The sequence below is a fragment of the Nerophis lumbriciformis genome, linkage group LG19 (assembly GCF_033978685.3).
Source record: "Nerophis lumbriciformis linkage group LG19, RoL_Nlum_v2.1, whole genome shotgun sequence".
Taxonomy (NCBI): domain Eukaryota; kingdom Metazoa; phylum Chordata; class Actinopteri; order Syngnathiformes; family Syngnathidae; genus Nerophis; species Nerophis lumbriciformis.
Window position 1 is genome coordinate 21,275,116 of NC_084566.2, and position 14,009 is coordinate 21,289,124.

At 39.3% G+C, this 14,009-nt stretch overlaps 2 protein-coding genes across 2 annotated transcripts in view; one reads left to right on the top strand and one right to left on the bottom strand.

Annotated features, from left to right (window-relative positions):
* The first annotated feature begins 205 nt into the window (after positions 1-205).
* LOC133618719 (RING finger protein 11) lies at positions 206-8,800 on the top strand. The gene is made up of 4 exons (XM_061979329.2): positions 206-507; positions 648-859; positions 2,731-2,900; positions 8,587-8,800. The coding sequence occupies exons 2-4, from the start codon at positions 737-739 to the stop codon at positions 8,756-8,758; spliced, it is 465 nt and encodes a 154-aa protein (XP_061835313.1). The 5' UTR covers positions 206-507; positions 648-736; the 3' UTR covers positions 8,759-8,800.
* Positions 8,801-10,186: 1,386 nt separating this feature from the next.
* The window catches only part of rpe65a (retinoid isomerohydrolase RPE65 a), a 5,453-nt gene continuing 1,630 nt past the window's right edge, over positions 10,187-14,009 (bottom strand). Inside the window, exons 7-14 of the mRNA XM_061979328.2 lie at positions 13,791-13,872; positions 13,574-13,706; positions 11,823-11,962; positions 11,621-11,750; positions 11,432-11,546; positions 11,271-11,365; positions 11,080-11,191; positions 10,187-10,384 (exon numbers count right to left, since the gene is read on the bottom strand). Coding sequence (XP_061835312.1) covers positions 10,236-10,384; positions 11,080-11,191; positions 11,271-11,365; positions 11,432-11,546; positions 11,621-11,750; positions 11,823-11,962; positions 13,574-13,706; positions 13,791-13,872 — 956 coding nt within the window. The 3' untranslated portion in view covers positions 10,187-10,235. The remainder of the gene's footprint in view (positions 10,385-11,079; positions 11,192-11,270; positions 11,366-11,431; positions 11,547-11,620; positions 11,751-11,822; positions 11,963-13,573; positions 13,707-13,790; positions 13,873-14,009) is intronic.

The window sequence follows — 14,009 nt, forward strand, 5'->3', positions numbered from 1 at the left end:
AACAACATGAAAAATATAAATTATACATAATCACACTACAAACCAAAAGAAATATTACCATAAAATCATAATTATATATGTATTTACATAAAAGTGACGTATATTACAGTTTCCTTCATGTTGTCATTGGAAAGGGGGGCGGGACTTCGGCATTGTTTTGGATCCCGTGAAACAAGCCAATCACATCAAAGACTTAGATCATGACGTCATATCCTAACGACTCTTTAGCATGTCCGCTTAAAGAAGGTGCTAGCAAGACAAGGCAGCATTAAACTCTTTACAATGTTACTCTTGGGGTTAAAACACGGTAATGTCGCCACGGTTTGATGTCTAGACAGTTTAATTTAAAAGTGACATTGAAGTGAGCCGTAAATATACAGCACAGAATTCGATCCGAGTGCAGAAATGAACGTCGCTAATCAAGGAAGTCGCCCAGCTGGTGGACAAAAGTAGCTAGCTAGCTAGCCAGCTAGCCGTTAGCAGGAGCACTTTTGTTTTGGGTTTGAGGTGAAGGTTGGTTTTTTTTTTGGTCTAAACATGAGCTGAAACTCATGAGCCAGTAACTCTTTAAAGTCACTTCGGGAGTTAGATAAACATGCGTAGGGTGTCTTTGGAGTGAATATTAACCCTGTTTTATGTGACATCAGAAACAACAACAAGCCACCCACAGGGCGTCGTTAGCATTTCGAGAGATCTATTTTAGTGGAAACGCTGGACCAGGAGGAGAGTGGAAAATATGGGCAACTGTCTCAAATCACCGACATCGGACGACATCTCTCTGCTTCATGAATCCCAATCTGATAGGGCGAGTTTCGTGGACGGCACGGATGCAGACCTGGAGCCACCACCGCCTTACCAGGTGAGCACTTGCTAAGTTTATTTATTCAGTAACAACTGTATTGCTTAAGCAAAAATGCCATCCCAAAAGTAAATGCCGCTGTTTAATAACGGAATTACAACATGTCATATCAATGACTAGTCGATACCCAACAATAATGCCCTCTAGTGGCTTTGGGTCGTATACGAGATGACGTCAGGACAATCTGATTGGGTGCTTAGTGTGTGACGTCTTTATGTTTATTTTCTATCACCAAAAACAAATATAAATGTGCTATTTGGATTTACACTGTATGAAAAACAATTGAAAATGAATTTTACCTTTGCAACCTCATTATGCTATTGCCAAAGTTTTACATTCATAAATGTAAGTGTCTCAACACCCGACTTGTTTTTTGTGCCTTTTAAAAAATAATTAAAACTGTACTTTAAAACGCTCTCTACCTCTAGCAACCAAAAAACTGTGAAAACTAGGATTCTGTGTTCCAAATTTGGATTATTTACGGAACTTGTGTGAGCCTATGGTTTTACATTTTGTTACATATATATATTTTGCATTCTATTTTAGTTACTTTATTGAGTCTACAACCCCCAGGCGCTGTTTTGTACTGTTTCTGTACTTGTTTTGTTTATTATTATGTCTTGATTGTATGTAAATGTTGCATATTATATATACATGTTTATAAAAAAAAAATATATATATATATATATATATATATATATATTTATATATAAATAATGCAAACGCAGAAGTTAAGTATATTTACAGCATATAAAACAGAATAAACTTACTAATAATAAAAACTATAGTATGTTTTACTTATCAAACAGAACAAACAAAAGCAAATAAATATAATATTAAAATCAACAAAAGTAACAAACATATAATGTAGATTAGTGACAAAAACACACAACAAATTACATCTCCAACATAGAGTACTAACTTGTAAATAGAATACTTGCTCTAAATAACAAATTGTTTTGGGATAACTGTGGATCTGTGATGTTTGAGTTGCTGATATTTAATGTGATAATTTTCATTGATTACCATCTTTTTAAAGTGTTTTTAAAGATCATTATGTGTGAGTGTGAATGTTGTCTGTCTATCTGTGTTGGCCCTGTGATGAGGTGGCGATTTGTCCAGGGTGTACCCCGCCTTCCGCCCGATTGTAGCTGAGATAGGCTCCAGCGCCCCCCGCGACCCCGAAGGGAAAAAGCGGTAGAAAATGGATGGATGGATTATGTAAAAAAAAAAATTATGAAGTGTTAATAATAACTAGTTTGCTTGTTCTCCCCGTGACTGTGTGGGTTCCCTCCGGGTACTCCGGCTTCCTCCCACCTCCAAATACATGCACCTGGGGATAGGTTGATTGGCAACACTAAATTGGCCCTAGTGTGTGAATGTGAGTGTGAATGTTGTCTGTCTGTCTGTGTTGGCCCCGGGATGAGGTGGCGACTTGTCCAGGGTGTACCCCGCCTACCACCCGAATGCAGCTGAGATAGGCTCCAGCAACCACGAAAGGGACAAGCGCTAGAAAATGAATGGATGAATGTTTAGTATTTTAAAAGATCATTTATAATAAAACATTTTTATTTAAAGACATTTATTATGTACCTTTTCTAAAATAAACGCAAATATGTAAAAAAGACACAGATTTGCAGATGTACAATAGGGTAATTTAAGCATAATGTAAATTGTATAGAATATAATAATGATGCAGCATTTGACCTTGTTTGGATGCCAACCACTTTTTTAGGAATGTCCGCAACACTCTTGATACTGCTCCACTTGACTTGTTATGTGACCTAGCGTATACTCGACTCGTCGGACTGCCGCCTTATGTGGGAGAGTGAAGTAAAACAAGATGTGGATAATGGCTGGTGTGTCAACAGGAGCAGGCTCACATGCCCATGTACCATCCCACGCCCAGCCAGGCCCGTCTAGCCACCCAGCTAACAGAGGAGGAGCAGATCCGCATAGCCCAGCGCATCGGACTGATCCAGCACCTGCCCAAAGGCGTGTACGACGGAGGGCCTGATGGCTTGGAGAAAAAGATCAGAGAGTAAGGAGATGAGTTTTGAATATATTATATACTATTCTTATAATTGATGTAGCCTAAATTCACCACTTAGGTACACCAGCACAGTCTGACGTCTAACACAAGCGATGTTTTAAATATTCAGCCTACTATTTTGGAGAATCAGTAGCTGCGTGTCACCCCTAGAAATGCGCAAAACCTAAATATTGCAATAAAAAACTGGCAATGGAAACACTCATATTTCGAAAAACCTCTCAGATATTGCTAAAACATTTTTGCGCTCTCATGAGGTGGTTTTTGAGATGTTTCGATATTGAAGTTTTTCGCAAAAGTATTATGGAAACACTTTTTTCGCATTTAGAGGGCACCTAAACACTGAAGCGACGGTGCGCCCATGCAGGACAACCAGGGCAGACGGGTCGTCCTGGCTTCGTTTCCGATTGGTCGGCCAGGGCCAGCGAGGCGGCACTGCCAGGTGGTCTCGCGGGTGCCTTCCTCGCAACAGAGGCCGACCCGCAGGCTTGGAGAGACCCACATGCCGAACAAGTGTCAAGGGGGCTGTAAGGACGTTGCTTTTGAGCGATCACCCGCTGCCTTTGTCATCTATTGACATCACAGAGCAGTGGCTGCACTATCTTCCTCAAAGTGGAGTCTCACGGGATGAGATTTTTCGAGAATTACAGCTCATGACGTAAAACACACTTTAATGGAAACACCTACAAATCGCAAATATACTTATCGAAATTTTAGAAATACTACTTTTATTTTGCAAAAAACTGCAAGAAACTCAGCTTGTGTGTACTAGGGCTGCACGATTATGGCCAAAATAATCATCCTGATTTTTTTCATAAATATTGAAGTCACGATTATTAATCTTGATTATTTACTGTTAATTAAAAAAATATTTTATTGCACTTACTATTTTAAACAAACAGTATGTGAACGTATACCGGGCGGTATAGCTCGGTTGGTAGAGTGGCCATGCCAGCAACTTCAGGGTTGCAGGTTCGATCCCTGCTTCCGCCATCCTAGTCAATGCCGTTGTGTCCTTGGGCAAGACATTTTACCCACTTGCTCCCAGTGCCACCCACACTGGTTTAAATGTAACTTAGATATTGGGTTTCACAATGTAAAGCGCTTTGAGTCACTTGAGGAAAAAGCGCTATATAAATATAATTCACTTCACTTCACTTCAACGTGGCTTTCATTTAAAAATGAAACTATAAAAATAATTCATTAATGATGAATTGTACAAAAGACAAAAGGCTAAATAACATAAATATGCCATTAAGGAGTGCAAACGTGATCAAATAAGATTATGCACGAAATGCACTTACAGTACAAAAGAACACTTATTCTACTGCTCACAGTATACCGGTACTGTATTTAGGACATATGTCTTTGGCCAAATAAACCATTACTACGTCCGTTTATTTGGCGAGTCTTTGAGAGGTGGGTGGATATATGTATATACATGTATATACACGTATATATATGTATATGTATATACACTACCGTTCAAAAGTTTGGGGTCACATTGAAATGTCCTTATTTTTGAAGGAAAAGCACTGTACTTTTCAATGAAGATAACTTTAAACTAGTCTTAACTTTAAAGAAATACACTCTATACATTGCTAATGTGGTAAATGACTATTCTAGCTGTAAATGTCTGGTTTTTGGTGCAATATCTACATAGGTGTATAGAGGCCCATTTCCAGCAACTATCACTCCAGTGTTCTAATGGTACAATGTGTTTGCTCATTGGCTCAGAAAGCTAATTGATGATTAGAAAACCCTTGTGCAATCATGGTCACACATCTGAAAACAGTTTAGCTCGTTACATAAGCTACAAAACTGACCTTCCTTTGAGCAGATTGAGTTTCTGGAGCATCACATTTGTGGGGTCAATTAAACGCTCAAAATGGCCAGAAAAAGAGAATTTTCATCTGAAACTCGACAGTCTATTCTTGTTCTTAGAAATGAAGGCTATTTCATGCGAGAAATTGCTAAGAAATTGAAGATTTCCTACAACGGTGTGTACTACTCCCTTCAGAGGACAGCACAAACAGGCTCTAACCAGAGTAGAAAAAGAAGTGGGAGGCCGTGTTGCACAACTGAGCAAGAAGATCAGTACATTAGAGTCTCTAGTTTGAGAAACAGACGCCTCACAGGTCCCCAACTGGCATCTTCATTAAATAGTACCCGCAAAACATCAGTGTCAACATCTACAGTGAAGAGGCGGCTGCGGGATTCTTGACTTCATGGCAGAGTGGCAAAGAAAAAGCCATATCTGAGACTGGCCAATAAAAGAAAAAGATTAAGATGGGCAAAAGAACACAGACTTTGGACAGCGGAAGACTGGAAAAAAGTGTTGTGGATGGATGAATCCAAGTTTGAGGTGTTTGGATCACAAAGAAGAACGTTTGTGAGACGCAGAACAACTGAAAAGATGCTGGAAGAATGCCTGACGCCATCTGTTAAGCATGGTGGAGGTCATGTGATGGTCTGGGGTTGCTTTGGTGCTGGTAAGGTGGGAGATTTGTACAAGGTAAAAGGGATTCTGAATAAGGAAGGCTATCACTCCATTTTGCAACGCCATGCCATACCCAGTGGACAGCGCTTGATTGGAGCCAATTTCATCCTACAACAGGACAATGACCCAAAACACACCTCCAAATTGTGCAAGAACTATTTAGAGAAGAAGCAGGCAGCTGGTATTCTATCGGTAATGGAGTGGCCAGCGCAGTCACCAGATCTGAACCCCATTGAGCTGTTGTGGGAGCAGCTTGACCGTATGGTACGCAAGAAGTGCCCATCCAACCAATCCAACTTGTGGGAGCTGCATCTAGAAATGTGGGGTGCAATTTCTCCAGATTACCTCAACAAATTAACAGCTAGAATGCCAAAGGTCTGCAATGCTGTAATTGCTGCAAATGGAGGATTCTTTGACGAAAGCAAAGTTTGATGTAAAAAAAAATCTTATTTCAAATACAAATCATTATTTCTAACCTTGTCAATGTCTTGACTCTATTTTCTATTCATTTCACAACGTATGGTGGTGAATAAGTGTGACTTTTCATGGAAAACACAAAATTGTTTGGGTGACCCCAAACTTTTGAACGGTAGTGTACATGTATGTATATGTATATACATGTGTATATACATATACATGTGTATATATATGTAAATGTATATACAGGTAAAAGCCAGTAAATTAGAATATTTTGAAAAACTTGATTTATTTCAGTAATTGCATTCAAAAGGTGTAACTTGTACATTATATTTATTCATTGCACACAGACTGATGCATTCAAATGTTTATTTCATTTAATTTTGATGATTTGAAGTGGCAACAAATGAAAATCCAAAATTCCGTGTGTCACAAAATTAGAATATTACTTAAGGCTAATACAAAAAAGGGATTTTTAGAAATGTTGGCCAACTGAAAAGTATGAAAATGAAAAATATGAGCATGTACAATACTCAATACTTGGTTGGAGCTCCTTTTGCCTCAATTACTGCGTTAATGCGGCGTGGCATGGAGTCGATGAGTTTCTGGCACTGCTCAGGTGTTATGAGAGCCCAGGTTGCTCTGATAGTGGCCTTCAACTCTTCTGCGTTTTTGGGTCTGGCATTCTGCATCTTCCTTTTCACAATACCCCACAGATTTTCTATGGGGCTAAGGTCAGGGGAGTTGGCGGGCCAATTTAGAACAGAAATACCATGGTCCGTAAACCAGGCACGGGTAGATTTTGCGCTGTGTGCAGGCGCCAAGTCCTGTTGGAACTTGAAATCTCCATCTCCATAGAGCAGGTCAGCAGCAGGAAGCATGAAGTGCTCTAAAACTTGCTGGTAGACGGCTGCGTTGACCCTGGATCTCAGGAAACAGAGTGGACTGACACCAGCAGATGACATGGCACCCCAAACCATCACCCAACCATGCAAATTTTGCATTTCCTTTGGAAATCAAGGTCCCAGAGTCTGGAGGAAGACAGGAGAGGCACAGGATCCACGTTGCCTGAAGTCTAGTGTAAAGTTTCCACCATCAGTGATGGTTTGGGGTGCCATGTCATCTGCTGGTGTCGGTCCACTCTGTTTCCTGAGATCCAGGGTCAACGCAGCCGTCTACCAGCAAGTTTTAGAGCACGTCATGCTTCCTGCTGCTGACCTGCTCTATGGAGATGGAGATTTCAAGTTCCAACAGGACTTGGCGCCTGCACACAGCGCAAAATCTACCCGTGCCTGGTTTACGGACCATGGTATTTCTGTTCTAAATTGGCCCGCCAACTCCCCTGACCTTAGCCCCATAGAAAATCTGTGGGGTATTGTGAAAAGGAAGATGCAGAATGCCAGACCCAAAAACGCAGAAGAGTTGAAGGCCACTATCAGAGCAACCTGGGCTCTCATAACACCTGAGCAGTGCCAGAAACTCATCGACTCCATGCCACGCCGCATTAACGCAGTAATTGAGGCAAAAGGAGCTCCAACCAAGTATTGAGTATTGTACATGCTCATATTTTTCATTTTCATACTTTTCAGTTGGCCAACATTTCTAAAAATCCCTTTTTTGTATTAGCCTTAAGTAATATTCTAATTTTGTGACACACGGAATTTTGGATTTTCATTTGTTGCCACTTCAAATCATCAAAATTAAATGAAATAAACATTTGAATGCATCAGTCTGTGTGCAATGAATAAATATAATGTACAAGTTACACCTTTTGAATGCAATTACTGAAATAAATCAAGTTTTTCAAAATATTCTAATTTACTGGCTTTTACCTGTATACATGTGTATGTATATATATATATATATATATATATATATATATATATATATATATATATATATATATATATATATATATATATATATATATATATATATATATATGCTGTATGTATATGTTACTTTGCTCTCGGCCCCCAGACACATTTTTTAAGCCCAATGCGGCATTCCAGTCAAAACGTTTAGACACCTTTGGTCACTATTAAAAGTGGTACTTGGGTCCAGCAGAACCAACACTGAGATTTGTTTTATCTAAATTCTGAAGAGAGCAATTCATTATGCATAAAAGCTGGTTCCTCAAGGAATCCATAAAATTATTTAAAAATTGATGTAGGAATTGGATCTAAAATGCAGGTTGTTGGGTTTGCTTGGGAGAAAACTCGATCAAGTGGCCTTGCATCAACCAGGACAAAAACTTGTTAGGAGACCAAATCTGATGTCCTTGATCTCGGTTCTGAAGTGGTCTGCAAAGGGCGTCCGATGGTATTTTTAATTTGTACTTGTTGAATTAACAAATGTGGACAAGAGGAACTTGGATTGTTTTTATGGTCTGTGATGAGTGATGAGTAATGTTCAATTCTAGCTTGTTTGACTGTATTATTGTAGGTCTTGAGTTGTTGACGTACAATCTGATTGCGTATCGTTTCCTCCATCTCCTCTTTGCACTCCTGCATTTTATTTTCAGTTGATGTAATTCCTCGTCGTTTCTCCACAGTGGTGGATCAAATACAAATTGCCAACAATGAGTGTAATAGGCAGAAAGTGAATATTTTGATGATAACCTTTCCCCCTTTAAATCCATCATGAAAAGTTCCCAGACATGGACAGAAACTTGAACTTCACTTTATATCCTTATTAACATGTCTTGTTGTTGTTTTCCCCTAAAAAAATCCAAAAATGAACCTGCGCTGTGTTTTGCAGATGCGTGATCTGCATGCTGGACTTTGTCTATGGCGACCCGGTGCGGTTCCTGCCGTGCATGCACATTTACCACATGGACTGTATAGACGACTGGCTCATGAGGTCCTTCACGTGCCCCTCCTGCATGGAGCCTGTCGATGCAGCCCTGCTGTCCACCTACGAGACCAACTGATGCTCCCAGGAGCGTAAAAACACACATAAAGGTTGGCTGTCGTCTTGTCTTGCACTTTCAAAAACAAAAAAGTCCCCTGACTTGATACTGTTCTTATAACAACCCCTAAGAAAGTTTCAGAATTCTAGATTTGGGTGCATCTACTTGAGCTGGCCTCAGTGGTCACTTTACGTTAAATTATTGACCAAAAACACCCTAATCAGAAGCGCAATGTTACACAATTCTACTATTACTAGTTGAAATACTATTTATGAATACTAATTACATGGGGATATAATCCATAGTAAATATGTTAAAGACAAGAATACACAGCAAACCCTGTATAAGCGAAAATAGGTTGTGAATGTAATTTTGGTGTGTGTTTGTACAGTATGTGTGTGTGTGTGTGCGTGTTAATAAAGCAGCCAGTGTAAAAGGCTCTGGTGCATGAGCAAGAGGATCACAAGTTAAACACACACACACACATCATCTGATCCACTGATTTGCACTTTACTTTAGGAACAATATCTTAAACTATATATATGATTAATATATGTATAACCTTGCACTATCAACACATCTTTCCGTTTTTGTTCAGTCAGTGTGTGCGGTCACAAGCTTGCTCATCACTCATTTGATTCCGCATTTATTTGTCATTATTTGGGTTGCTATTATTTTTTAGTGTTGTTGTTACATTTAGGCTTACTTATAATGTCTCACTGTGCAAACCAAGTTCAGTGTCAGTTGAAAATTAGTTTTCATTTGAGCGAATTTCCTTTTTACTGTGTTTTTAAACCCGATCTGAATGATCACGTTTCCTGTAATCATTATTTTATTTCTTTTTTGTTTGTTGGAAAAGTTAACCAGTCCCCATGTGTGCGTGTGTGTGTGTGCGAAAAGGGAAAAAAAATACAATAAAAATGAAAAGATAGTCTTCTGGTATTATTATGTATACTTCTAACCTGCAGATAAATGAAGCTATTATACACCTGCACACTGGAATACATACATACATGAGCTGTAACAAAAGATGTGTACAATTGTTATGATAAGCAATATTAAATGTATACCTCTCTGACCGTGTTACAAAAGTTAGTTAATTCTCATCCAAACTTTGAATCAGGTGCTCTTTGCTTGTTAAAACATAAAACATTGCATTCAGGGACCTTGTGTCTGTCTTGATTGCAACATTCTTCAGCTTAAGAGCTGACACGCTTATTAATCAGATTTGCTTTTACTTTAACGATGAGAATTGCGTAACAACAAGCTTGTTTGAATACCTTCATAGTAATAGGATTTTCTGTGGCAACACAAGAAATCCCTGCAAATATTCCAAGCATTTAGGCTGTTGGCTACAACTATTTTGACTCATGGAGTAAACCATCTACTTACTGTCGAACCATTTAACCATTTTTATTATTATGCTTATGCATAAACATGAACGTGAAATGAACCTTGGAAGGGAGCGCTTTATTATAATGTCTCACTGTTTAAGTGGCTATTGTGGCTTGTACATGCCGTGGAAGGTGACCGGGATGGTGCACTCCACTTCTGCTCTGGCGATTTCGGACAGATCCTTGGCGTTGAGGATGAGGAGGTATCCTGGTCTCTGCGAACCGGGAGCCACCACAATGGTCAGCAACACACCTGAGGAAGGTAAAATGGAAATCAGTCCTCCTCTTTTAACAGGAAAGTAAAGCTATACAAAAAAAATATGACCCAAAATTACACCCAACTTTTCAGGAAAAACAGTGCCTATAAGTCAGGGGTGTCAAACTAATTTTCATCTGGGGCTACTCTTAAGCAAAACCATATAAATGTAGCCCTTTGTTTGATTATCATTTACCAAAAACGTATTTAACTTTGAGTTATTTAAAATTGAGTTGAATGCATCTAATACATGTGTGCATTATTGCCGCACATTTTCAGGCTGTTGTGGGCCACGTTGAATGACGTGGCCACTCGGGCATCTGTATTTTATAATGCAAAACATGTAGTTCAAACCCGGTCATGCATGCATGAGACTTTGATAGAAGACCTCATTTAGGAGCATCACAATATTTGCTTGTTCGGTTTTTGACTAAATAAGTCAATCCACCATGAATAACATATACTCTGGCAGTTGTCACTTTTGTATCAAAACTAAGGCGTTTTTGCAGAGGTAAACTTTTTTTTTTTACAATGCAAAAAAAGATGTATTAGCTTTTCCTTTGTCTATTTAAAGGTAATGTTGAAGTTTTTATCGCTTTTACGCCATCTTGCATGACTGTCAACAATAATAAAATATGCGTCTTAACTTCTCTTTAGGACTGAGAATAAATCAAGTGTATCTGACGAAATACCGTCATCCTCATCGACACCATCGGGGGTCTGGACAAAGAGGGGCTCTGAGGGGTAGGAGTCGGGTTCTTGCCAAACCCAGGTCTCCTTGGTCTTTACGTTCAACTTGCAGATCTGCTCAAACAAAATTAAGCCAAAAGTGAAAGCAAAGATGTTTTCTCTATGTAGTGTCCATGTTCTGTGTGTTAAGTACCCTGTCAGGTATGAAGTGGTTAAGTCCCAAGCCATAGGCGTATGTGTAGTTCTTTCCTGCGTACTTTTCATAGTTGATCTGCGGGAACTCAAAAGCTACAAGCACATAGAAATAGTCCTTGAGTGCATGGGTGGTAGAATGTACAGTAATGGTGTGTGTACCTTGACGAGGTCCAGCAAAGAGCACCTCAGGCTCCAGCCAGATGGTCCCATCAGCATGCATTACTGCAGTCGCTGTGGTGTAGGGCAAGCTGACCAGGTTCTTCCCCTGCTCCTCCTATAGTCCGTCAAAGGTGTAACACATGAGGCTAAACTCTGGGTTTACTTTGGAGGATCAAACCACTGAGTCACCTTGTTGACGTCCAAAGGAATGACATATCTGCGGACCTCCGGCTGGGGCGCTATCATGGCCGCCTTCTTCACCTCCTCCCAGTTGGCCCTCAAATTTGCCAGCCAGAGGTAGTTGTACACAAACTCAAAGCTGCACACACAAACACATTGTTTTATACAAGAGTGTGCTTGTTTAATAATACCAGTAAGCACCCTCGCTCACCCCTTCCATGCACACAGGTCAAAAACAACGAAGCCATTGTCCTCGTAAGTGTTGATGTGATGGAACATGCCAATTGGCGCCCCTTTGAACTTGAGGTCGATGTACTCTCCTGGGTCCTTCCTGGCGACGTGGAACAACGTCTAGAACCACAAAATAAAATGTTACCCAAATCTGGTAAAGTGAAATAAGAGCTTTGTGTGTGGGTCAACTGTTACACAAGTGTAAACAGAAAATGATCCCTGTACAATAAACTAAAATCAAGTAAAATCACTACAACCTTTGATGATGTCTGAGAGAGAGGGAACAAGAAAATAAAAAGCGATACTGCCACCTGCTTTAATATATTGTCAGCAAATAAGTATTAAGAGTTTGTATGATAAAACTCCTCAACTTTTGAAGATTCCTGATGGAGAGGAAACAGAAGGATGTTGGCAAAAAAAGATGATAACCACTGTAGTACAATATGATAAAACTCAAAAGTAAAATAACTCAACCTTCAGTGATTTCTGAGAGGGAACAAAATAAAGTTGGCAAAAAAAGATACTGTATAATAAAACAAGAAGAAGTAAAATAACTCAACCTTTGATGATGGCTGATGAAGAGAGAACGGGAGGGTGTTTGCTCAGTGAAACTGTCAACTAATTTTGTAAGTACCGGTATTGCCGTAATGTAAGTATAAAAAGATGGTATTGACTACTGTATAATAGTATTACTAAAAGTAAAATAACTCAACCTTTGAGGAAGTCTGATAGAGGGAATGTTTGCAGAGCGACACTGTCACCCAGCGGGGTTTTCTAGGTATCATCAGCATTTAAGTATATAGCGGTTGTATAATAAAAATAAAATAAGGTAAAACTACTCAACTTTTGAAGATGTCTGATAGATGTTAACATGAGGGTATTTGCAGAGTGATATGGTCACCTATTTTTTTAAGTACCACCATCATATATACTAGTATAAAAAGATAATAAAAACTGTACAACAAATATACAACAAAATAAAAGTAAAATAACTCAACCTTTGATGATGTCTGATAGAGGGAACAGGAAGGTGTTTGCAGAGTGATACTGTCACCTATTGGGGATTTCTCGGTATCTTCAACATTATGCATATAAGTACAAAGCGATTGTATAACAAAACTAGAATGAAGTAAAACTCATCAACTTTTGAAGATGACTGATGAAGGAACAAGAATGCGTTTGCGGAGCAATACTTTCACCAAATTCTATAGGTAATAACTCAATCTTTGATGTCTGATCAAGAAGGAACAAAAGTGTTTGCAGAGCGATATTGTCACCTATATTTAGAGGTATCGCTGTATTGAAAGTATATAAAGAGGGCAGTGGCCAATGTGTAATGCAAGTTTGCATTGCAATACTGTCACCTATCGGTATGATGGTATCAGCATATAAAGCGGTTGTATAATAAAACTAAAGTAAAATAACTCAACCTTTGAAGATGCCTGGTAGAAGAGAAGAAGGTACTTGCAGAGTCACCTAGTTGTGCTCTCGGTATTTTGGGGGGTATTAACTATGTGTTACAATTATATTACAATGCAATTTGTATTACTTATATTATTGTGTTTCTGTTCTATGGTTATCATTACAAATGTCCTCTTTTTCATTGTTACCGTTCTGTGGTCAAATAAACCTTTTGGAGTTCTAACTGGAAATACAATTGATTAAAAGTTTAGTAGGTTTTCATGATGATGAAGCTTTTTAGTTGAACGTTTTGACCTGAGACCGACTTACTCCTTGGCTCTCGTTGGACTCGAAGCAGTCCATGTAGTTAGAGCCTCGGATGCTCCAGGCGCTCAAGAATTTTAGTAGGTTGATCTTCACCGGCGTCTCCACAAAGACAAAGTAGTTTTCGGACATGCCGAAGCTGAAACGAGAGCATTTTTTAAATGTTATTATTTTTTTTGCGTGCTTGGTTGGCATGGTAACCTATAAGCAACGGTTCACTCACCTGTGCACATAGGCAGGCTTGAACCTCTCTGCACTGGGGAACTGAACCACCACTTTAGACTTCTCGATCGGATCCGACTTGTCTGGGGAAGATGTACGACATGCATGTTATTTGCTCAATGTGTGGACTAAAGTATTGGGATGCACAATGGAAGAAAAGATGGAGACGTCTGTGGGTAGATGTCACAGGTCTCAAACATGGCCGCCAACCACAGTAAGC

Bases quoted from the DNA above. Each gene is read 5' to 3' on its own strand.
- LOC133618719 (XM_061979329.2), top strand. From the start codon at position 737: ATGGGCAACTGTCTCAAATCACCGACATCGGACGACATCTCTCTGCTT. The intron at 860-2,730 runs GTGAGCACTTGC...GTGTGTCAACAG, and splicing joins AGCCACCACCGCCTTACCAG to GAGCAGGCTCACATGCCCAT. The intron at 2,901-8,586 runs GTAAGGAGATGA...TGTGTTTTGCAG, and splicing joins TTGGAGAAAAAGATCAGAGA to ATGCGTGATCTGCATGCTGG.